The 24,525-nt window shown below is 43.4% G+C and overlaps 1 protein-coding gene across 1 annotated transcript in view; it reads right to left on the bottom strand.

Annotated features, from left to right (window-relative positions):
* Positions 1 to 24,525, bottom strand: part of LY9 (lymphocyte antigen 9) — a 69,385-nt gene that overhangs the window by 38,795 nt on the left and 6,065 nt on the right. The window contains 2 exon segments of the mRNA XM_023214263.1: positions 5,377 to 5,688; positions 9,107 to 9,248. Of these exon segments, the coding sequence (XP_023070031.1) occupies positions 5,377 to 5,688; positions 9,107 to 9,230 (436 nt within the window). The 5' untranslated portion in view covers positions 9,231 to 9,248.

Below are 24,525 nucleotides of genomic sequence, written 5' to 3'. Positions count from 1 at the left end.
CATTCTCCGGGATAAACTATTTGTTAGTTCACAGTACAAGTCTCAACAAACTTTTAAAAATTGAAATCATATCAAATATCTTTTCAATTCCAATGGAATAAAACTAGAAATCAATATTAACAGGAACTTTGAAATGATACAAATACACGGAAATTAAACAACATGCTCCTGACCATTAAGTCAACAAAGAAATTAAGACAGAAATTTTTAAAAAGTTCTTGAAACAAATTAAAAAGAAAACACAACATACCAAAACCTATGGAGTACAGCAAAAGCAGTGCTGAGAGAAGTTTATAGAAATAAATGCCTACATGGAAAAAGTATAAAGATCACAAACAAATAATGTAACAATGCACTTAAAGGAACTAGAAAAGCAAGAACAAACCAAACCCGAAATTAGCAGAAGAAAAGAAGTAATAAACATCAGAGCAAAACTCAATGAAGTAGGGACTAAAAAAATGCAAAGGATCAATGAAACAAAGAGTTAGCTCTTTGAAAAGACAGACAAAATTAATAAACTGCTAAGAGAGAAGACCCAAATAAACAAAATCAGAAAAAGTGGAGACATTACAACTGATATTACAGAATACAAAAGACCATCAGAGACTATTATGAACAACTATACTCTGACAAACTGAAAAACCTAGAGAAAACTGATAAATTTCTAGAAACATACAACCTACCAAGACTGAATAAGTAAAAAATAGAAAACCTGAACAGACTCCAATGACAAGTAGTGAAATTAATCTGTAATAAAAAAGTCTACCAACAGAGAAAAGCCCAAGACTGATGGATTCACAGCCAAATTCTACCAAATATACAAAGAATAACTAATATCAATCCTCCTGAAACTATTCTCAAAAATCAAAGTGGGAGGAATTTTCCTTAACTCATTCTATGAGGCCAGCATCATGCTGGTAGCAAAATCAGACAAGGATGCAACAACAACAAAAAGAAAACTACAGGCCAATATCCCTGATGAACATAGAAGAAACAATCATCAACAAAATACTAGCAAACAGAATCCAACAGCACATCAAAAAGATAATACATGATCAAGTGGGATTTATCCCAGGGATGCAAGAATGGTTTAACATATGTAAATCAATAAATGTGATACATCTCATCAGTAGACTGAAGGACAAAAACCATATGATCATCTCAATGGTCATAGAAAGAGCACTTGATACAGTCCAAATCCCTTCACAAAAAAATTTCTTAACACACCAAGCATAGAAGGAATATATCTCAAAATAATAAAGCCCATATATGACAATTCCACAATTAACATTGTACCAAATGGGGAAAAGTTGAAAGCCTTTCTTCTAAGAACTGGAACAAGATAAGGATACCCACTTTCACTACTTTTATTCAACATAGTACTGAAAGTTCTAGTCAGAGAAACCAGGCAAAATAAAGAAATAAAAAAACATTCAAAGTGGAAAAGAGAAAGACAAATTGTTCCTCTTTGCTGACGGTATAATATTTTTTTTTTTTTTTTTGAGACAGCATCTCATTTCGTCACCCAGGCTGTAGTGCAGTGGTATAGTCATGACTCACTGCAGCCTCAACCTCCTGGGATTCAAGCAATCCTCCCACCTCAGCCTCCAGAGTAGCTGGTACTACAGGCATATGCCACCATGCCCAGCTAATTTTTATATTTTTTGTAGAGATGGGATTTTTCCATGTTGTCTAGGCTGGTCTTGAACTTCCGAGCTCAAGCAATCCACCTGCCTTGGTCTCCCAAAGTGCTAGGATTACAGGTGTGAGCCACCACGCTCAGCCTGATGATATGATCTTATATCTAGAGAAACCTAAAGACTCCACCAAAAAACTCTTAAATTTGATAAACGAATTCAGTAAAGTTGCAGGACAGAAATCAATGTACAAAAACTAGTAGCATTTCTATACACAAATAATGATTTAATCAAGAAAGAAATAAAGAAGTCAATCCCATTTACAATAGCTATTAAAAACCCTAGGAATAAATGTAACCAAGGAGGTGAAAGATCTCTACAAGGCAAACTACAAAACACTGATGAAAAAAATCATAGAAGACACAAACAAATGGAGAACTATCCCATGCTCATGGAGGAAGAATCCATATTGTTAAAATGACCACATTGCCCAAAGAATCTACAGATTCAATGCAATCTGTATCAAAATACCAACCATATTCTTCTCAGATTACAAAAAACAATCCTTTTTTTTTAGACAAGGTTTTCACTCTGTCACTCAGGCTGGCATTCAGTGGCCTGATCTTGGCTCACTGCAATCTCAGCTTCCCAGATTAAAGTGATTCTCCTGCCTCAGACTCGCAAGAAGCTGGGATTACAGGCTCCCATCACCACCCCTGGCTAACTTTTGTATTTTTAGTAGAGACGGGGTTTCACCATGCTAGCAGGCTGGTGTCGAATTTCTAACCTCAAGAGATTCAGCCTCCCAAAGTGTTGGGATTACAGGCATGAACCACTGCACCTGGCCAGAAAAAAAAAAAAAAAAATCCTAAAATATATAAGGAACCACAAAAGAGCCTGAATAGTCAAAGCAATGTTAAGCAAAAAGAACAAAGCTAGAGGCATCACATTACTTGACTTCAATATATAGCATAAGGCTATAGTAACCAAAACAGCATGGTATTATAAAAACAGACACATAGACCAATGGAACAAAATAGAGAACACAGAAATAAAGCCACAGATTTACAGCCAATTGATCTTTGACAAATCCAACAAAAACTTACTTTGGGGAGAAAAGACACTTTTTTTTTTTTTTTTTTTTTAAGAGACCACGTGCAGTTTAATTGTGGGGAGGCTGAGAAGAGCAGCATTTTTACCAAATTGGTGTAAAAATGAAACGGGATCCAGACGTGTACCCTGACAGCTACAGTAAATTTAAAAATCCGAGCAGCAATTTGAATCATTTCTTGGAAAAAGAAACACTGACAAACACTGAGTTGGTGCCCGGCGCTGTCCGCAGGGCTGGAGGCCAACTCCGCATCATGGATGCAGCCTGGCAGTGTGGGCCCGCATCCCGGGGGTCCCGGCTCCTCGGGACTAGCCGGTGACCTCCCACGCAGTAGGCTGAGCCAGGCCTGGCTGAGAGGGGGCCGCAGCCAGCAGGCCTGGGTGGCCACCCGCGCCTGCGGGGGACATTGGAGAAATGGGTGCAGTGTGCGGGACCCGCATGCTGCCCGAGGAGTCTTTGCAGGATGGACAGGCCTGGGAGTCTCTACCAGCAATGCAATAAATATGCAAATACAAGCGGAGAAAGACCAAGCACAAACCCCACAAGCACACAAGGCCCAGCCCGGTTCCTGTGGGCGTCGCCGGCTCTTCACAGGCCAGAAGTCTCCAAGTCGGGCTCTGGTGGCCCGAGGTGCCATGGGAGGCAGCGGGTGGGTGGAATACGCCTAACGCCTATGTCTAGCAGCCTTGGGGGGCGGCGGCCCTGGGCAGGGCAGGGTTCCATCGGCAGGACTCTTCCAGCCCCCGTTGCACGGCGGTGAGGTGGGGATGGCGGAGCGGTCTCCAGTGGCAGTTGGGGACGCAGGCCTAGCCCTCCCGCACGCTCACACGTGTGTGGCTCAGCCAGGGTGCTGATAATGGACTCCAGGCCGCTGCCCTCCTCGATGACGTGGACGGACACCTTTTCAATAAATGGTGCTGGGAAAATTGAATAGTCACATGCAGAAGAATGAAGTTGAACCCCTATTTCTCATCATATTAAAAAACCTCCTCAAAATCAGTTAAAGACTTAAATGTAAGACCTGAAGCTATAAAAATACTAGAAGAAAACCTAGGGAAGACTCTCCTGGACATTGGTCTGGACAAATAATTTATGACTAAGACCTCAAAAGCACAGGTAACAAAAACAAAAATAGACAAACGGGATTTAAACTAAAAAGCTTTTGTACAGCAAAAGAAATAATCAACAGAGTGAAGAGACAACCTGTTGAATGGCAGAAATATTTGTAAACTATTCATCTGACAGGGAACTAATATCCAGAATATACAAGGAACTCAAATAACTCAACAAGAAAAAGCAAATAATTCCATTAAAAAGTGGGCAAAGGATATAAATAGATATTTCTCAAAAGAAGACATACACATGACCAACAGATGTATTAAAAAATGCTCAATGTCACCAATTATCAGAGAAATACAAATCAAAATCACAATGAAATATTATCTCACTCCAGTCACAATGGCTATTATTTAAACACTAATCACATGTTGGCAAGATGTGGAGAAAAGGGGAACTCTCAGACACTCTTGGTGGGGATGGAAACTAGTACAGCCACTATGAAAAACAATATGAAGATTTCTCAAAAAACTAAACGTTTAATTAGTGCTTGATCCAGTAATACCACTACTGGATATCTACCCAAAGGAAAAGAAAAGAAATTGATATATGCAAGGAATACTGGAATTTGTATGTTTATTGCAGCACTATTCTCAATAGCAAAGATATAGAATTAATCTGTGTCCCTTATGGAAGAATGGATAAAGAAAACGCAGTATACACATACATACATATATTTATACACATCATGGAATGCTAATCAGCCATAAAAGAATGAAGTCATGTCTTTTGCAGTACCCTGGATGAAACTGAAGGCCATTATCCAGCTAAAATAACTCAGAAACAGAAAGTGAAATACCACATGTTCTCGCCTATAAGTGGAAGCAATGGGTACACATGGACATACAGAGTAGGACTAATGGATAGTGGAGACTACAAAAGGTCGGGGGGTGGGAGAGCAGTGAGGGTTGAAAAATTATCTATTGAGTACAAAGGTCACTCTTTGGGTGATGGGTACACTAAAAGCCCAGACTTCTCCAGCATGCAATATATGCATGCAGTAAATCTACACTTGTACCCTCTAAATATATTTAAACAATTTAAAAATCCGTAAAAAAGAATGAATCATGTCTTTTGCAGCAATGTGGCTGAAACTGGAGGTCATTATCTTAAGCGAAATAAGCCAGGCACAAAAAGATATACATCGCATGTTCTCACTTACATGTGGGTACTAAAAATTTTGATCATGTGGAGGTAGATGGTGGAAAGATAGATAGCAGAGACTGAGAAGGGTGAGTGTAGGGAGTGGGTCGTGGGGGGATGATGAAGAGAAGTGGGTTAAAGGGTACAAACATACAGTAAGATAGAAAGAATCAATTCAGTTTTTGATAGCAGAGTAGGGTGACTATACTTAACAAGAATGTATTGTACTCAGGCAGTAGACACACTGAAAACCCTAACTTGATCAGCATGCACTATATACATATAACAAAATTTCACACATACCCCATAAATTTGCACAAATAAAAAAAAAAAGAAAAGATCAAAACACAGAAACTCTCTGGAACTCACCATAGATGAACAGGGTGAATTTCTCCTCAGTGGTGACTTCAAAATTCCTTTGGTTTATCTGGGCTTTGTAGGATCCTGCATCATTCAGAGTCAGATTGCTGATGGACAGGGAGTAACTCCCCCTGGTGATGTTTAGTCGGCCCCGGTAGCTTTTGGCCATAAAGGTTACATTTTCTTTGGGATGTGCAAAAGCAAGAGCCTTTTTGTGCTCAATCGCTGTGTCTACTGAGATGTTTAGGGGGAGAGTCACAGAACCCCCTAGGATCCCTGACACCACTGTTGGGGCTGAGTCCTTTCCAGAGGCTCTTAGTCCTGCAGAGATAGAAGAGGGACTTGCAGGAGCAGCTAGACTCCTTGAGCTAGCCTTTTTTCTTTCACTCTGTGAATATACATTGGGCATAAATGTCAGATGCTGAGAAATGAAATGAGATTGTTGTCCTCCTTCTTCTAGGTCCATTGCCTAGCAAAGTCATTAATTCCTCCATTCTCCAAACACTGTCTCCCTTAAAAGTAGCCACAACAATCTGTGAAACAGATCTTCTGGGTTTCTGTTCCAGTAGGGGAATTAGCCTTGTGACTTTGGGTACATTTCTGAATTTTTCAGTGAATCAGTTTACTTATCTAAAGGAATTAAATGCTCATACCTGCACCACTTTCTTCAAGGGATATGATAAAAATTAAATGAAAGCAGGTTGCTGCAAATCATGAAGAGCCAATGAAGTAAAAAGGAGCATATTTTTAAAAACATGGGTGTGTAGAGGGATGGTTAGATGAACAGGTGAATGATAAAGCAAGTAAAGTAAAACATTTGTGTTAGAGCCTAGGTAGTAGGCATATGAATGTTCAGTGTAAATGCTCCAACTTTTCTGAATGTTTGAGAATTCTCATAACAGTGTCGGGAACTAAAGGAACTTCTCCTACCTCTACCTCACCCTATCTTTCCCTTCATTGTCCATGGGATCTCAGATTGACTTTAGCTTGGCCAGGTTTGGGGGTGGGAATAGCCAATACAGTTCCTGATTTCCTCATCTTAGGCAAGATCATATTCCTGATAAACATTGTTACCAAGGCATCTAGGAAGCTAGTATTTGGCCAAGGCAGCTAATTTTCTTGTAGGGACCCTGTGGGTGTCTTCTGGGTGACCCCAGCTTGGATTCCCAGATTCCAGGGCTTCTGAGGCTCTGGAGAGAACTTTGGAAATTCTAGACCAACTGGGTGGGAAAATAAGTAGAAAATGTTAGAGACAAAAAAGGAGCATAAGCATAGCCTGGAGGGGTGGAAGAAAGCTGAAGCAAGCTCTGAAAACCCAGAAGTTACAGAATATGCAGACACAGGAAGGAGAGAGGCTGCTTGGTGCAGGTCATGGGGGTTCTCTGCTTAGCCCTTCATCAGTCAAGCACTTTCACCTTGTGGAGAGGCAGCTATGGAGCATGCAGGGCTAGGGATACTGGACATGAGAAGGTCAGGTCAGGTGGATTCTTTAGGCAGATTCAAGCTGAGTTGATGTGAGGCTGGTTTGAGATTTTCTAAAAGAGCCCTTTTCTTCTGGAAGACACTGCTTACGATTGCTATGTGTGCATTAGGTACTTTATGTAAATTATTTCATTTAATTCTCATAACTACACTATAATTAGCCCCTTTTTACAGATCAGGAGCTGATATTTAGATAATTTAAGCCACTTCCCTGATATTACAGGGTTGATCAGTCACAGAGTTCAGATTCTATGTCCTGGGATGCCCCTGAAGTAGGGAGGCCAGGACTACTGTCCATCTGTATCCTGGAAGCCCAGGAGCTGCTGGGTTTTGGCTGGGTGTATATGACTTGTTTTGACTTCAAATTTTCTTACGTCAGACAAAAATCATGAACAAAGCCTCACAGACCGTCAGTGGAGGGGACAGAAGGTAGGCCTCACAGGGCCAATCTTGTTGCAGAAAACAGTGCAATGCAGCTCCCAGTACAGTGACAGGTCCCCAGTACCAGCCATTTTATTTGAATTGCACCATAGGATAAATCATAAAAGAGCGTTCAAAGATTGCAATAACTGAATTTGACTCACCTGTTTTTTAATAGTTTCCAAAGAATGCATATAACAGTAATTGATTATTATAATAACAATCATAGCTTCTGCCAACTATGTCCCACTATATATATGTGTGTGTGTGTACAGATCTTCAATCTGTAAGAGTGTTGTGTGATGCATTCTACTAACTATTACACTTAAGAAATAGAGGCCCACACCACTAATAAATGAAGGAGCAATATTTAATTTTAGATGCTCCTGATACTAAAGTGAGAGGGGTCTTTTCACTCGACTGCCTTTTAAGTTCCTGAAACGACTCTTCGGAGATACAAAAGCATCCTCCTTTCAGACCAAAAGACGTCATTTGAGGTCATCCTAATCAGTGGAGCCATTTGAGGTCATCCTAATCAGTGGAGCTAGACTGGAGGATATGCCTCTTTGCTCTGATCTGTTTGAAATTCACTGCAATGATCATTTGAGGCTTGGATGACCTTAAACGTAGCTTATTTCAGGTTTGCTCAACACAATCAAGGAATATCCCAAAGATTGGATGTAGACATAAACAGCCTTGCTGCTTTCTGTGTTTCTTTTTTTGGTGAGCCAAGATAAAATTGAAAATGAAGAGAGGTCAGACTGGACCTCAGCCCTGAGGTCTAGGCTCCTTGTTCACCCATATCCGCAATAGGAGTGTTTCTAGAGCTCCCCTCAGGTACCAACAGCCAACTCCCACTGCTCTCAGATCTCTAGTGCTACTTGCACCATCATCCCTGAAGCCCTGGACAAAGTGGGACCATAGAAGGACAGTAGCTGCTACAGTCCCAGGTGGCTGAGATCCTCTCTGGGGTACTGGACTGGCTCTATCTGCTGGACAGTGGGGTTCCGGGCCATGCAGCAGAGAGATGTTTCCCAGGAGTTGGGCCTTGATAGGGAGGAATAAGGTTGAGGACAAAAAGATATCCAGATAGACACCACCTTGCCCAGGGTCACCCAACCGCCTCCAGGTCCCCAGTGAAGCCTCAGTAATAAAGCCAGCATATGTGATAACCAAGGCAGGATATGTAGAAAGAAGCTCCAGAAGTTATCTCCATCCCTAGGAATTGCTAGGTGGCTTCTCATCAGGGGATTTTCCTGGATCCTTCTGTGGGTTTTATCCACACTATACAAGGAACAAACTCATTACATACTTGGCATTTCTTAGGAAAGTGTGAGGGCGAGAGAAATGTAGTTTAGCCCAGAGTTATTTGAGACCAGGGCTAGAATGTCACCCCCTTTATGGTACACGAGTATGCACACATGCAGAGTAATTTCTGGCAAGGCGAGGAGTTTCCTGGTTTTACCAATAAGAATTGGGCTCATACCTGTAATCCTAGCACTTTGGGAGGCTGAGATGGGCGGATCACGAGGTCAAGTGATCGAGACCTCCCTGGCCAACATAGTGAAACCTCACCTCTACTAAAAATACAAAGATTAGCTGGGGATGGTGATGCACGCCTGTAATCCCAGCTACTCCGGAGGCTGAGGTAGGAGAATCGTTGAACCCAGGAGGCGGAGGTTGCAGTGAGCCAAGATGGCGCCACTTCACTCCGGCCTGGCGATGGAGCAAGACTCCATTTAAAAAAAAAAAAAGGAAAGAATCTCCTAGTCAGGGAATGCAACCAGCCTCAGAAGAACACCAGTTGCAAGAAGTGGTGGCCATAAAGTGGACTTACCCATGAGCAGGAAGAGGAGAGAAGTCCATAGAACAGAAGAGAATATTTGCAGCTGACTCCTCTGTGGCTTACTGGAGAAAGGCCCAGGAGCCCAGTCTTGTGTGTGACTCTTTGGTGCCACCATGATGATCTATTTTCAGATCTGAGACAGAAGGAGAATGCACTTACCACAGCTTCCGCACATGTATATGTGTGTGTGAGTGTGTGTGTGTATGCGTAAGTGTGTGTGTCTCAGAGGGAGGGTTGTTTATACGAAACACCACAAACTCCTCCCATCTGCACAGGCAGGTGAAGGTCCCAAGTCTATTCAGAGCCTCATTTGTGACTGACGTGGAGCATCACTTGCTTTGACATCAAGGGACTTGGGTTCTAAATTTGGCTCCTTAAGGTGACTGCTAAAGATCTCTACCTCCTGGCATTCATGCCTCTGTGTAATCACCTCTTCTTGAGTGTGGCCTGGATTTAGTGACCTGCTTCAAGTGAATAGAATGTGGCAGAGGTGCTGGGATGTCACTTCTGAGATCAGGTTACAAAAAAGCTGTCACTTCCATCTTAGGTTAGCACGTGTGTGTATATGCTCTTTCTCTCTTTCTCTTGCCCTCTTTCCTTCTCTCTCTTTCCCACTATCTCTGTCTCCCTACCAGGTATTATTTTGTGAAATACTTTAGGGAGAGGGTTCCAAACAAAGAACAGAGGGAGGTCCCTGGCCAACACCCAGCAAGGAGCTGATTCCTCTGGCCAGCAGTCCATTAGGACTGAGGCCAGCCAAGAATCACATAAGTGAGACTGGAAGTGGATCCTCCCCAGGAGGGCCTTGAAATGACTGCAACCCTGGCTGACACCGTGATGTTAGCTGTGTGAGTACCTTAAGCCAGAGGCACCCAGCTAAGCCATGCCCAGATTCCTTATCCAGAGAAACTGTAAGATAATAAATGCTTGGTTTTTAAAATTTTTTTCAATTTTTTACTTTTCATCAAAAATGCTTATTGCTTTTAGCTGTGAAGTTTGGAGCAATTTGTTACACAGCAACAGGTAACTAATACAGTGACCCAATACATTTTCTATTTTGCTCAAGGCAGTTTGTGCTAACTTTCTGTCACATGCAATGAAGGACTTTTTATATGGACAAAGGCATCAGGGAGACTGTAGTGGGGGTGGACATTGTATGTGACAGTGTAGAGGTGACTGAGTTGAAAAGGTAGGTTGGAGAACAGCATGATTCCCTATATCCTGACTTGGGAAACTGTCTTATTCTCCTCCTTCTTCTTGTCAGTAGTGTAATAGCTGGCTATGCTGTAGTTTGTGTTTCAGGCTTCAGGTCATTGGTTTACTTTGGCTGTAACATTAAGTGGACTTGGTAGGAAAACTTGAGGCTGGCAGCATGTGTAGTTTTAGCTAATATTCGGTGAAAGCTTACAGAATGCTAGGCCGTCTTCTGACACTTTAATATATTCACTCATTTGATCTTACAATAGTTTTATGAGATATCTTTTATCATCCCCATTCTATAAATGAGAAAACAGAGGTGGAGAGTGGTTAAATAGCTTACTATAAGTTTTATAGTTATTAAGAACTTGAACTCAGGAAGTCTGGGATCAAAGGAAGAAGGGAGAGAGAGAGGAACCATTAAGATAATAGGCTTCTGTCCATGGAAAGCATCTTTAGAGGCTGGTCACCATCTGATGTTGCACAATCTTGAAAGTGACAGAATCTCCAAAATCTTTAAATTTTGCGCAATAGGAGCCTGTCTTGTTTCACTCTAGTCTTGATCCTGTGACTAGAACATGGGCTGTCTAGAGGGGACTGCAGGACATATGGTCAGGAGAGGTTACCAGAGGCCAGATAAAGCATCCTGTTAGCAAGCTAAAGGCAACAAGGATACAGCAGGAGTAGGAAGCTTCCTGGAGTTGCAGAGTGGAGGGAGAATGGGTGGAATGGATGAGCCTGGGGATGAGAAGACAGGTGAGGAATCTATTGAAGGAGTCTGGGTACAGAGCATGAGAGCAGGAACAGTCTGCGTGGGAGGCGAGGACAAAGGCAGAAGGGAGCTCAGAGAGATTGGTAATACTAAAAATCATCACTAACATTTATTGGGTAATTACTATGAGTAAGGCTTTGTGTTTACAACTTTAGATATGTTTTCTCCTTTAATTCTAAGATAAACCCTATCTGGATTATACTCTGATTATCTCCATTTTGGAGATGAGGAAACTGAGATTTAGGAAAGTAACATCATTGAAATGACCTCCTTTGAAGTTGTGACCATAGGAGGACACAGTCTTGTGATACACAAAATCCAATTTAAGTATTATCATTTACGTATAGTAAAACCTAAATTAATATAAATTTTGGTACGATGCATTTGTTAAGTGTGCCCTGTCCTCACATGGGGAGAACTAATATTCTCATCAGGACAGGGAGGCCAAGGCACTAGCATTGAGAATCAGGGAGCAACATCCAGTGATGTTGGCCCCAGCATCTCCAGTGTTTTCCTTCTCAGTATCCTTCAACCAGCCCAGCAAATGGGTGTGACTGACTGGAAAATTTTTGAAATCCCTGCTACTTTCCTGGGAGTCCAGCCAGCTATAGGCCCAGAATCACCCCCATCAACTGGGCATTGCCTCCAGGTAGCATCAAACTCCAGCCTGGGTTGAGATTTGGGTCTGGCAGCCACAACCACAAACTCAGCTGTGTTGCTTCACCACCAGCCCCCAACGAACCCTTCATTCACTGTGCAATTAAGACAACCTTGCATTTTACACAATTGCATTTTTTGGACTTTATTTTAAATGTTGTATTGACCTGCAGTATATATATATGCTACCACAGATTGGAAGAATATGAAAGACTGTAGAATTTTGACAAACTCAAAGCTTTTTACACTTAGATGAGAAGACAAATATATCTTCTCATATATATTTCCTTTTTTCTCTTTTAATAGGAATTGGCTCACATGATTATGGAGGCTGAGTGGTCTCATGACCTGGTGACTGCAAGCTGGAGGACCAGGGAAGCTGATGGTGTAGGTCCCAGCCTGAGTTGGAAGGCCTGAGAACTGGGAGGCTGGTAGTACAAGTGTCCTGACTCATAACCACAGGCCTGATGTTCAACAGCAAGAGGGAATGGATGTCCTAGCACCATCCTAGCCTGGGGCTTTAGGGAGGTCTTTCCCAAGGTGGTGATGACTTGAGATGGGCAATAGGAGGGTGTTAGGGTGAGGTAGGTGAGGTAGATGGCAGACACTAGGGCAATCCAATCAGTAAGACAGCCTGAGGGAGTAGAGCTGCATTTACAAAAATGAGAAATCCTAAGGGGACTGCTTTAGAAGCAGTCTGTGGTGACTGGAGTCCAAGCTGTGAGACTTGGTGACAGAGAGTGCAGCCAGGTAGGTTGGCAAGACACAAGCCAATCATGAAGGGCCTTCTCCACAAGGATTTTGACCCCCAACTTTAGCCTTGTGGGGGTGGTAGACCCCTGAGGGGTTTAAAGCAAGGCTGTGATGTCACCAGCATTGGCTTTTAAGTAGCTCGTTCAGGTGTTTCTCACACTTCTTTCTTCTGTGTCCCCTCATCTTCATATCTTGTGACACATAAACTACATGTGATTAAAGTGGTGACACTAAAAACAGGAACTGGTAGTAAGCTGACATTTACGCATGCATAGGTCATCATCTGCTGCCATGTGACAAGTAGTTCTGCAGGTGCACTTTGTGGCCCATTCTCTACCATGGTGCTTGCTCCTCTTTGGTCTTTTCATAGGTAAGTCCACCCCCCACTGCCTCCCAGGCTTGTCTATTTGCTGTGTACACAGGTTTACTTTAGGAATGTGCAATTTTCATTGAGGTGCTGCCTCTATGGGAGCCAGGCTCTGTGTGTGTATGTGTGTGTGCACACGTGGGTGTGTAAGTCTGTGCGCATGTGCTATAATCTCAGGTCATGCAGGTCTAGACGGTGTCCTTGTGACCCTCACAACTCTTTGACTAATGTATCACAAGGAGCCTGAGCATTTCCAGAGAGGCTGAATTGTGGAGGCATGAGATGCAGGATCAGCCACAGTCAGTTCCAAGATGCATGTAGTCTGCATCGTGCAGAACCTACCTCAGACCACCTGAAGCAGCGTTCTTGGGACAGTAGTGGTCAGAGAATGGGATTTCAGGCTCTGAGAACTGAGTTTTTCCACAACCTCCTGTTGTGACCTGGAGCTTCCTCATTACTAAAGTGGGAACAACACCTTCTCGTGAGAATGAAAGGCATATGAAAGTGGTTTGGAAAGGCCTATGCAGATGCAGAGGGATGCTCTTATCAAATTCCTTAAATAAATTTAAAAAAATTTAGCGGGAGAAACTACAAAGGAAGCAATGGAGTGGGTGTCAAGCACACACAGCACTGAGAAAGGCCTATAAAAGATACTATGCTGAGCCACTTTGAGATTCAGACAGTAGATCATTCATATAATGAATGGAAGAGTAGCCAAGGGTTCCAGATCCCTGGGCACTTGTTCCACACCAGAAAAGATGACACTGAAACAAAAGGGGCCAGATGGCTGCAGTGGAAGCAGTGGAATACCCAGACGCGGAGAGGCCAATTCTAGCTTCAGCAAAGAGGACTTAGAGAATGTAGCTGTGTTCTCAGGACAGGAAGTCCCATACTGCATCAGAACCCCAGGGGCCAGGGGACATGGTCTCATGACAGCCTCCCAGGGGAGATGGCTTCAAGGCCGTGCTTCATAGGCCACCTGAACTCTCGTGTCCTGCGTGGATCACAAGGCATTTTGCCAAGACCCAGTTTAGCAGAGGTTGAAACCTTTGCTTGAGAGAGATGTGCAAGGTGTCGGGGCGCCATGGCAGAGCCGTTCCCCTGCAGTGAGCGAGGGGGACAGGTGATGAGTGAGGATGGACATGGGAAGGCCTGCAGAGAACCTTCACAGACATTTTTCTTGGATTCTGTGATAGGAAATCTTCCTATTAGATGAAGGCACTCTTTTAGTGGAGTTGATTGGGCTGCTCTCTGGTCAGGTCCACATGGCTGGGGAGAAGGCGTGTCTGCCATAAATCAGGCCTGGGCTGACTATGGCCTACTCCTCACAACAGGACCAGGGCACAATGGAAGTGGGTTGCTGGGACTTGCAGTTGGGTTGCTCACTGGGGTAGAGTGGGCCCAAAGCTGGTGGGAGGGGTCCTCTGGCCTTTCTGATAATCATTGTGGTAGCACTAACTTAGTGTGGTATGGTGTCAGGTGGATTCTGGGTAGCAGATAGGGTTGTGTCAACCCGTCAGGGGTGGGGTCTTCCAGAGAGCCCTTCTCTCTCTGGGCTGACACCCCAATGGCAAGGCAGTGCTAATGGCCAGGCTCCATCCTTCACAGGGTATTTCCCATCACTGCAGCCTCACAACAGCCCTGCCAGTATGCAGGTCAGGAGTTTCCGTTTCTAGGAAGGAAATGGAATCTTAGAAAGGGAAAACAACACATCTATGACATGGAGCTAGAAAGTGGCAGATTTGGGAATAGAACTCAGGTATTCTGATGCTGTACCCCGTGCCTTCGTTCTCTGGGTTTCCGGTATGTCGCCATATTTATTGGATGAGAAAAGGGCCAATAGAAGTCAAAAGACTTGCATTCCAGGGTCTTATCTACAGGAGACACACTGGGGAGAGCCAGCAGCAAGGTACCCACCCGTGGGAACGTCCAGGCTGCCTTCTCCTAGGGGATGGGCTGGGCCTGTGTGGTCCTACTTTGCACAGTTGAGCTGCCCTTGGGGCTGCAGTCATGTGGGCCACAGGGCTGAGGCTGAGTAGCAGAGCAGCCTTGTTCTATGCAATATGACTTTTTTGAGCCTGTTTCAGGCCTGGTGTCTGCAGCTGCTCTTCTTACCCTGCCCTCCCCCGCAAATCCTCCTGGGTCTGGCCTGGGGAGGCTGGTGGACAAATAATGGCAATGTGGACACCTCAAGCACTTAAGAATATCTGGGTCATGGCCCTGGGGCAAGAGGAGATGGGGAGCAGGTCCAAGGGAGGGCAAAGGAGTGAAGAGAAACCTCAAAGGCACACAGCCACCTCCTCTGGGACTCTTGATCAACACCTAGAAGCTCAGTGTATGCTGCAGAGCCCCCTACGGGGAATATATGTAATTACAACACAGCTCCGTGCTTGCACTCCTTTATCTATTCAGGGGAGGGTTGGGAACCTCAGTTTTGGGGTCAAATTCCCTGGATTTGGGTTTTGGCTTTACCACTTAACTAGATGAGACTTTGGGCAGGTTATCTAAGCATTCTGAGCCTGTGAAATGGAGTTGAATAACATCTTCCCTGTCTACTTCATGGAGTTGTTCTGGAAATCAACTGAGATATTAAGTGACATGGCCTTACATACCACAAAGTTCTGGAACAGATGTGGGCAGATCCTGCCTCTGCTGTTCCTTCTGTGTATTCAAAGTGATGCAAGATTTGGGTACCAATGCTGTGCATTTTCGGTCCTGTGAAGTGGAGGCCCAGAGCAGTTTCCCAGTCCTCAGTTTGTTCCCTTTTGCACACATAGAGCAGCTGGCCTGGCCTCACGCCACACTGAGCTCCAGGATTCATGAGGATGGATGCTGCATCATCATTCTCATATGTCATTGACATGTGTGGCAGAGAGCAGAGGAGACAGTGTGACTTACAGCTGGACACCCCCGGGACCCCAGACTGTTGTTGTGTCCTGTGGAGGGTCTGTCCTCAGAGTCTCCTTGAGGCTTGGGGACAGTGCTCTAACTTTTACCTGTGTGGTTAAGAACCCATTCAGTAACAGCAGCTCCCACCCTATCTCAGTGCCTCACTTCTGCATAGGTACCTGGTTCCTCAGTCTGCCTAGGGGCCTGAACAGCTCTGGGGTTGACAGAGAGGGTGGAAGAAGTAGTCCTGGTTCCCTTCAGACCCTGGGGCAAGGGGGCTAATGCACTTGGGAGGGTGGGAGTCTGGGGTGGGTGGGTGATGGTCTGTGTGGTCATGGCAGTGGGAGGAGAAGACCCACTGGAGCTGATGGGGAGGCTGGAGGGACTAACACAGGAGGAGCTGGATGGAGCCTGTGGCTTCCCTCACTGGGTGGGGAGACACTGACACTGAGGTTGTGGGTTCTCTTCTTTCTCTACAGGGTCAGGAACACTGGGAGAGGATACAGTGGGGGAAGATATCCTTGGGGAGTTGGCCACTCGGCCCCTGGAAGTCCCAGCAGAGCAAGAGGTAGAAAGTGTTACATGGAGCTCTCAAGAGCGTGTTGCTGTTTTACAACAAGGACTAACAGGCAAACCAGTTCTGGTTCTTGAGACTCAGAGACCCTCCAGTAGATAACTGAGCATTCCCCACCACAGCTACTCTCGTCAGATCAGCCCCCTGAGGCTGCAGGACTATAAGCCTATAAGCCTGGGTAACTGCATACTTCCTCAATCATTATCACCAGGGATTTCACTCTGCTTGTCTACGGTAAGGAGGGCTGGGGGGCCCCACATATGAAATTGAGCTTTCCCTTACCCTGCTTGGCCAGACCAGAGCCATCTCATAGCTCAAGCTTTCCCTTCTTGGTTCAGAGAGGCTGCAGGAGCCAAACATCTTTGCCAGCTCCCAGATCATGAAGGATGGGACCTGCTTCATCACCCTGGCCTGCTCCCTGGAACAGGCTGGACAGAATGTGCAGAACAGCTGGGAGCCTCCCAGTCATGGGGCAGTTGCATCCCATGGGGGGACCACTCTCAGTGTCCCCTGGATATCTGGAGAAAGTGAGAGCTACCACTGCATTGCTAGGAACCCCATCAGCCAGAGCTCCAGCTCTGTCCTTACCAGACCCCTTTGCTCAGGTAAAGCTTTTCCTTTTCTGACTTTCTTCTTCTTGGCAAGCCTTGGTCTAGTTTCTTAGCATCCCTGCCTCTTCCTCTCGGATCCAGGAGCAATTGAAGAAAGGGAGGAGCCAGATTAGTTGACAGCAGGAAGTGTCTCTGAGGTGGCAGGAGATGAGGGCTCTGGAGCCACCATCCCAGGGCCTGTGATGGTCCACCTTTTCTCTCTTGGCCTCGTTCCTCTGTGCCTGACCTGCTGCAGACTTAGCAAGGCATTCAGCTCATTCTTGGAACTCCCTGAGGAAAGGTGCTGCCTCACCCACACTCAACCCTGCACAGTCCACTGAGGAGACCTTCAAAACTCCTTGTCTGTGTTCTCAGGGAAACCTTACCACCTCCCCTGGCCTAGAGCTGCTCTGAGAAACACTTGAGGCTGTGCTCTTTTGGCAGGCAAAGGGAGGCCTCTCATGGTCCCATTTGGTTTAGTCATAGGTCATGGCTGGAAACTGTCTTAGTCCAAACATATCCTGTCTCTCCTCTTCTCAGTTGCCTTCTGAAACAGTTGTCTTTCCTGACTCCAGATCTTCAATTGTTCATTCTCTACCCGCTTGCTGCTGGTTTACCCCTCCAGCTACATCCTGATGGATAAATTCAGTGGCCACTTTTAAATTCTGTTATACTTGGCTTCTCCCAGTACTTGACACATTAACCTGCTCTTCTCTGTCATCTGGGCTGCTCTCTCCTGGAACATCTTCCCTTGGATCAGGATCTTTCTCAGGACTGGTGCCTCAGACCTTTCTCCACTGCCCTAGTTTTCTTTCTGTTGCCCAAGGCAGAAACGCCGGTGTCATTTAGGGCCTCTCCTCTTCCCACCACATCCTGCCATTGCTCACCCTTTCCCTTTATTCCTTGCCTGGACCACTCCACAGCATCCTAACCACTCTTTCTTTCTTTAATCTCTTCCTTCCCAATCATCTTCCAGATTGCACTGCCAGAGGTCTAATTCTAAGTTAAGAAATGCCTGTGTTACTTTTCAGCTTAAAACCTTATAACACCAGAGGGAATGTGGAAATGTTGATTAAAGGGTACCTAGTTTCAGACAGACTGGAGGAATCGGTTTTGAGATCTATTCCACAGAAGGGTGACCACGGTCAATAATAATGTATTATTATATAGTTCAAAATAGCTAAGGGAGTATATTTCAAATGTCTCACTATAAAAAATGGTAGGTAACTGAAGATACGTTCATTAATTTGATTTAATCATGCCACATTGTATACATTATCAAAAATCACATTGCTCACCATAAATACATGCTACTGTGATTTGTCAATCAAAAATTGTAAATCTTTTAAAAACTAAAAAAAAAAAAAAAAAAAAAGCCCTATGATGTCTGCCTACTATCTAAGGTATAAGTATTTTAACAACTATTCATTCATTCATTCATGCCACAGGTATTTACTGAGCATCTTTTATGAACCCTGTGCTGTTCTAACCATTGTAGATACAATGAAGAAGAGGTCCAGATAAATTTCTACCCCTCATGTAAATCACTGTTACAATCATTACAACCTGCACCTGACCTGCTTTTTGGCCATTTCGTCTTCCAGTCAGCCCTGGGAAATGACTTTGGCAGAGTTCTGTATTTTGTTGTACAAAGACAACATTGTATGTGTTCTATAATGGGCTTTTTGTGTCTGTGTTCTCCACTGAACTGTGAAAAAAACACATTCTTACTGTTCTCTGCATCTCTAATACACAAGAAGTAATAGGCATCAAAAAACGTGGGTCTGACAAGTATTTAAGAAGCATGCGCACTGGGTGTTATGGGACACATGGAGACATGATAATTGGCTAGAGACATTCACAGTCTCCCTCTCTCTCTACGGGGCCTGATGGACATTTCAGCTCCACCCCCACATTCGGCTTCCTGAAGGGGCTTCCAGCCCTCCCATGCCTCTGATTTGTCTTCCTTCAAAACCATTTTCCCTGTTTCTCTGTCTTCCTCTCTTCCTTTTCTCCCGATTCCTAACCTATGGTCATAGTTCATTCAGCCTTCTTTCTACCCTGAGGAAAGAATTTCTTCCTTTTTTGATTCTGGGAGTTTTAGGGATTGAATAGATTTCACCTTGACACGTGGAGAAGCCAAGAAGAGAAGTGTGAGAGGGCGGCCATCCTGTGAGACACAGAGTTAAACAAGTTCGCGTGTGGAGTGCTGCCTGAGGCCAGCATTTCCTGATGTGAGAGAAGGACATTGACCCTGATTAAGGCATAAACCCCATTTCATTTGCAAACTGAGTTCAAAATTATCAGGAAACTGCTACATGTCTTCTGTTCAAAATAATCTGTTTATGTTTTGTTGAAGTGTGTTTTTAAGTGTTCAGAAAGGAAAAGGAGCTTATTTGTTTAAGAAAAATTGAATGGTTTGAAACATAAAAACATTGTTATTGTCATACACAGATACTATTAAGTTTTCGTTAATGTTTAAATAACTGGATTCAGCCCAGCTTCAGCTTGAATGTCATCTCCTTGGAGCAGCCTTTGGCCACTACACTTAAGTAGATCTTTCCTCTCATTCATAGTCAATGTATGTTTAAAACATAATCGGGAGGCTCTTAGGCTGAGACGGCCCTAGCAATCTGGGATTCTACACAAGCAAACAGAAAACCAACTCAGAATAACTTAATCAGTTGGAAACCACCAGTTAATCTCTAAATGGAGAATTCCATTTAAGCAATCGAATATTTTCTTTTCTTCTTTTTATTTTGCATAGAGACAGGATCTAACGCTGTTGCCCAGGCTGGTCTCAAACTCCTGGCCTTAAGTGATCCTCTCACCTCGGCCTCCCAAAGTGTGGAGATTACAGGCATAGACTAACATACCTGGCACACTTATTTGTTGGTTTACTTATTTATTGTTTATTTCCCTCACAAAATATTCAGCTCCATGAGGATAAGAACTATTTCTATATATTTTTTTCACAACTAAAAACCCAAAGAGTAATAGCGTTTGGCTTATGATAGATACTTCAACATTTATTGAACGAATGACAGAATGAATTGGAGTTGAGAATATTTTTTCTTAAGATTTGAAGACTATTAGGAGGTTTTACAAGGATCTGGGGCCTATGCCATTGTTTGTTTTCTCTTTCTGCTTTTGATGGAAAGAAGAAGGAAATTAAATCTTTACCCTAAAAGTTTCCTAGAATGCTCAACAGTTGGCAAAAGGAAAAGTTAAAATAAAAAAGTCATTTATGTTTTGTTTTGACAGCAAGCTGCTCTGCAGTGCTAGATAGGTTGATCTAGAATTCGAACCATATGCAAGTAATCGAACCAGAGCAAAATTTAGGTGGGAGAGAAACTTTGAGCTTCTCTTTCTTTTTTCTTACTCTCAGTTGATTAGCTCATTTCCTATTTCTTTTCTTTTCTTTTCTTTTTTTTTTGAGATGAAGTCTCACTCTGTTGCCCAGGCTGGAGTACACTGGCATGATCTCGGCTCAATGCAAGCTCCACCCCCTGGGTTCATGCCATTCTCCTGCCTCAACTTCCCAAGTAGCTGGGACTACAGGCGTCCACCACCACGCCTGGCTAATTTTTTTTTTTTTGGTATTTTTAGTAGAGACGGGGTTTCGTCATGTTAGCCAGGATGGTCTCGATCTCCTGACTTCGTGATCCACCCGTGTCGGCCTCCCAAAGTGCTGGGATTACAGGCGTGAGCCACCGTGCCCAGCCTCATTTCCTATTTCATTCACAGAGAGGATTGCCAAATCTCACCCATTATACACAAAGCTTCCAATCAAGTAGTTAATGACTTATTTGGAAATATAAGTAGGCAGACATGATCACAAGATATTTGGGGAAAGACTCTAACAAGAAAGACAATCTCCAAACCAAACGAATCAGGGGAGAAAAAAGAAACTTGGAAGAAAAGAGATAATACAGGGAGTAGGAGAAAATTAAATAAAATCCCTCAAACTTAATATTCTTAGAGACATATAAAAAGTTTTTCACTTAAAAACAGAAACAGGGTGCCAGAATAAGAAAAACTGAAAACTCAGAGAATAAGTAAGAGCCCTAGTAACAATAAATAAAAAAATAAAAAGCAGAAATCATCTAAAATTCAATGGAAGTGTTGGCAAATCAAATGGAGAAACTCTCTCAGAAAGTAGAACTAAAGACAAACAGAAGAAAATAAAAGAGAAAAGATAAGGCAATTAAAGAATCAGCCCAGGAACTCCAACCCCTGAATAACACAGTTTCAGAAAGGGACATGTCTTAGTCTATTCTCTGCTGTTATGCCAGAATCCCACAGACTGGGTAATTTATAAATAGTAGGAGTTTATTTATCTCATGGTTCTGGAGACTGATAAGTCCAAGATCAAGGGGTTGCATCTGCGGAGGACATTTTTGCTGCATCACAACATGGTGGAAGGCATAACATGATGAGAAAGAGTGTGTGTGTGTGTGAGAGAGAGAGAAAGAGAGAGAGAGAGAAAGAGAGAGAGAGGAGGGGGCTGAACCCATCCTTTGATTAGGAACTCACTCCCACAATAACTAACCCACTCGCAAGATAATGACATTAACCTATTCATGAGGGCTCTTAAAGTTCCCACCTCTCAACTCTTGTGTACTGGGACTTAATGCAGCAGCAAGACCAGAGCACCCAGTGAAAGACATTAACTATAAGGAAAACAAAAAATTGTTAGGAAGGAAATTGAATCATTGTACTCTACATGGCTCAAATGTGAATAATTATTATCATAAATGTTAAGTACAGTTTAGCAAAAAACTATGTCATACTCTGGCAGGATGGGCAGAAAGGCCTGTGTGTTGCTGAGTGGCTAAAGAGTGTGAAGGACAGTGGATAAGAGAGTCAAATACCTATCTCCATAGCAAGATGTCAATAACTAATGTCTAAAATCAAGAAAGGGCAGAACAAATATATCATTTCTAAACATCAAGGAAGTATCATGAGAAAAACCAAATAATTGACAGTGGTTGCCAGCACAGCAGTTGCCAGAACAGCAGTTCTGGGTGTAGTGTGGCAGATGTCTGCTGTTTATTTATTTATTTATTATGTCTTATGCTATTAGTTGAATTTTAGAACTATATGTATATGTAGTATTTTGAAAAAAATTAAAATATTAGAAAGCACGTGCATCAAGAGATGAAGAACAATAACAAAAAAGAGAACTCAAAAGTCTAAGGACTTGACTGGGTGGAAATGGGAGGATTTCAATGGGTCATGGGGTTCTACAGGAAGAGTGAATGGTTTAAACAAAGAGGCAGAGATTAATTAGTCAAATTTTAGTTGAAACAAAATTAGAGTTGAATGTTTTTTCTCCAAATCTAGCTCCAATTATGCATTCAACAAAATTCAATATTACTAACTAGTTAATATTTATGCTTATTTACAGATATAACAAAATTTCATAGCTAGGGAAGCAGTTCTGGGGCTGTCAGTGATCTTGCTTGTTGTTCCAGACAACTGTCATTCAGGTACTCCAGGTAGCATGATCCTGAGAGCAAATGCACCGTTGTTAAAGGCATAGACTTGTAAATACAAACCTCTGCCACAGAGCACTATTCACTCTTTGCGTCTGAAGAGAACCAGAACCCCTTAACTCTTGGGCGGCAGCCTGCCATCTGAATGTGAAGGAGAAGGGAGAATTGGTACAATACCTGTTTTTGAGATCTTGAAGTCACCAGCATTTTGTAGGAGTGGAATGCTTCATCTCCTGGTCCCTAACCTCGGGGTGGCAAAATGAGAAGCTAATGCCTGCTGGAAAAGGTCCCAAGATACTGAAAGCTCTGAGATTCCCCTAGAAGAGAAGAGCTCAAATCCTGCCGCTTACCCACAAAAAGCCAGGGAAGTGGGTGTCTACTGGAAATTGTTTTAGGTGTGAAGTATGAACTGTATGTTTATCTGAAAGCTTCCTGCCTGCTTGGGTGCTGGCAGATGCCCTTGCTGTGTGACAGGAGGAGGTGAGAACAGGTAGAAAGAGGAGGAAATGACTAATGACCCTCAGGAGCGGATAGATTACCACCCTATGAAAGAGTAAGTTGACAGTTCAGACTATGCAAAAACAAATCGTTGGAAAAGCCCCCTTCATTTTCCTTAGCCGAAAAGTAAACAGATTGCTACATTCTGCCATCTCTGTAGTTTTACCCACTGTCTCCACACCGCAAAGTACAGCCATTAAAGCCCCACAGTCACTACACATGTCTCTGTGCTGTCATCTTGCTTTTCTTTCTCCCTGAGGGGACTCATTGACCATTCTCCATCTGGCTCAATCTGTGTCAAGCTGCTTCTTGACCCATTTGTGTTTCCATCAGTTGTGAGCTCTTTGAAGTTAGGGGTCATGCTTTATCCATCCCTGCCATAGCACATAGTTGGTGCTCACTAAATACTTGCTGAGATACTTGTCAACTAAAGAAAAGCCAAGTTTTTAAAGAATTAAAGTTAGTTTTATTTACTCTTACTGAGGATGGGAACCCAGGAGAGTCTTCCAGAGAGTTTCTGTTAGACTGCTCCAAAGCAGTGTTTAAGCCTACAGCTTATACATAAGGTGACAGACATTCTGCCTGTGCTCGAAAGTTATGTAAGAGCAAAATTTCACCAAAGTTTGGGTGCAAGGGTCCATCTAGTTATAGATTACAGACGCATAATGATTAATCCTGTCAGCCATTTTCTTATGTACAGAAAAAAGACAAAGGCCAGGATCATTGAATTTATCTTTTCTAAAAATGCAGTGATTTAGGCAAGAGATGTGGTAACCTGGGCTCTACCCTTATCATCTTCAGGGTATCCTTCCAAAGGGCTGTCCTCTGTCACTGAGTCAGGGGCTTTGTGAAATTCTGCTGGCAGCTGAATGAGCAAACATGGCCACTTATGTTTGCTACTTTGTGTTACAGAGCAAGTGAGTGTAAAAACAAACAAACAAACAAAACCGAGTGAACGAATGAAAGTCCCTTTGAGAGAAGCAACCTATCCATTTCTGTTTGCATATCCCACAGTTCTGGGTTTGTCTAGGGAGAGTTCATATCCCTGCTGATGTTTATTTTAAATTTTGAAGCAATAAGGAAATTCAAAAATGGAAACAAAATTCAGGGGTATCTATTTCCTTTCAATTCATACAGCCTTATATTTTGCCTTCTGAGCTATTCTTTTTAGACTCTCATTCAGATTGTGTTACCTCAATATTCTTTCCTTAGAAGACTTTAAGAAGCAGATTCCATTCAACAGTTTTACTCTACAGAAATACTGTGTATAAGGCCGGGTGTGGTGACTCACGCCTGTAATATCAGCACTTTGGGAGGCTGAGGCAGGTGGATCACCTGAGGTCAGAAGTTTGAGACCAGCCTGGCCAACATGGTGAAATCCCATTTCTACTAAAAATATAAAATTTAGCTGTGTGTCATGGTGCACACCTGTAATCCCAACTACTCAGCTACTTAGGAGGTAAGGGAGGAGAACTGCTTGAACCTAGGAGACGGAGGTTGCAGTGAGCCAAGATTGCACCACTGCACTCCTGCCTGGGCAACAGAGTGAGGCTCCATCTCAAAAAAGAGGAAGAAGAAGAAGAAGAGGAAGAGGAGGAGGAGGGGGGGAGGAGGA

This window comes from Piliocolobus tephrosceles, chromosome 1 (genome assembly GCF_002776525.5).
Source record: "Piliocolobus tephrosceles isolate RC106 chromosome 1, ASM277652v3, whole genome shotgun sequence".
Classification (NCBI taxonomy): Eukaryota; Metazoa; Chordata; class Mammalia; order Primates; family Cercopithecidae; genus Piliocolobus; species Piliocolobus tephrosceles.
Note: the sequence above shows the minus strand (reverse complement) of the source record. Positions and strands in the feature narration are given on the sequence as shown.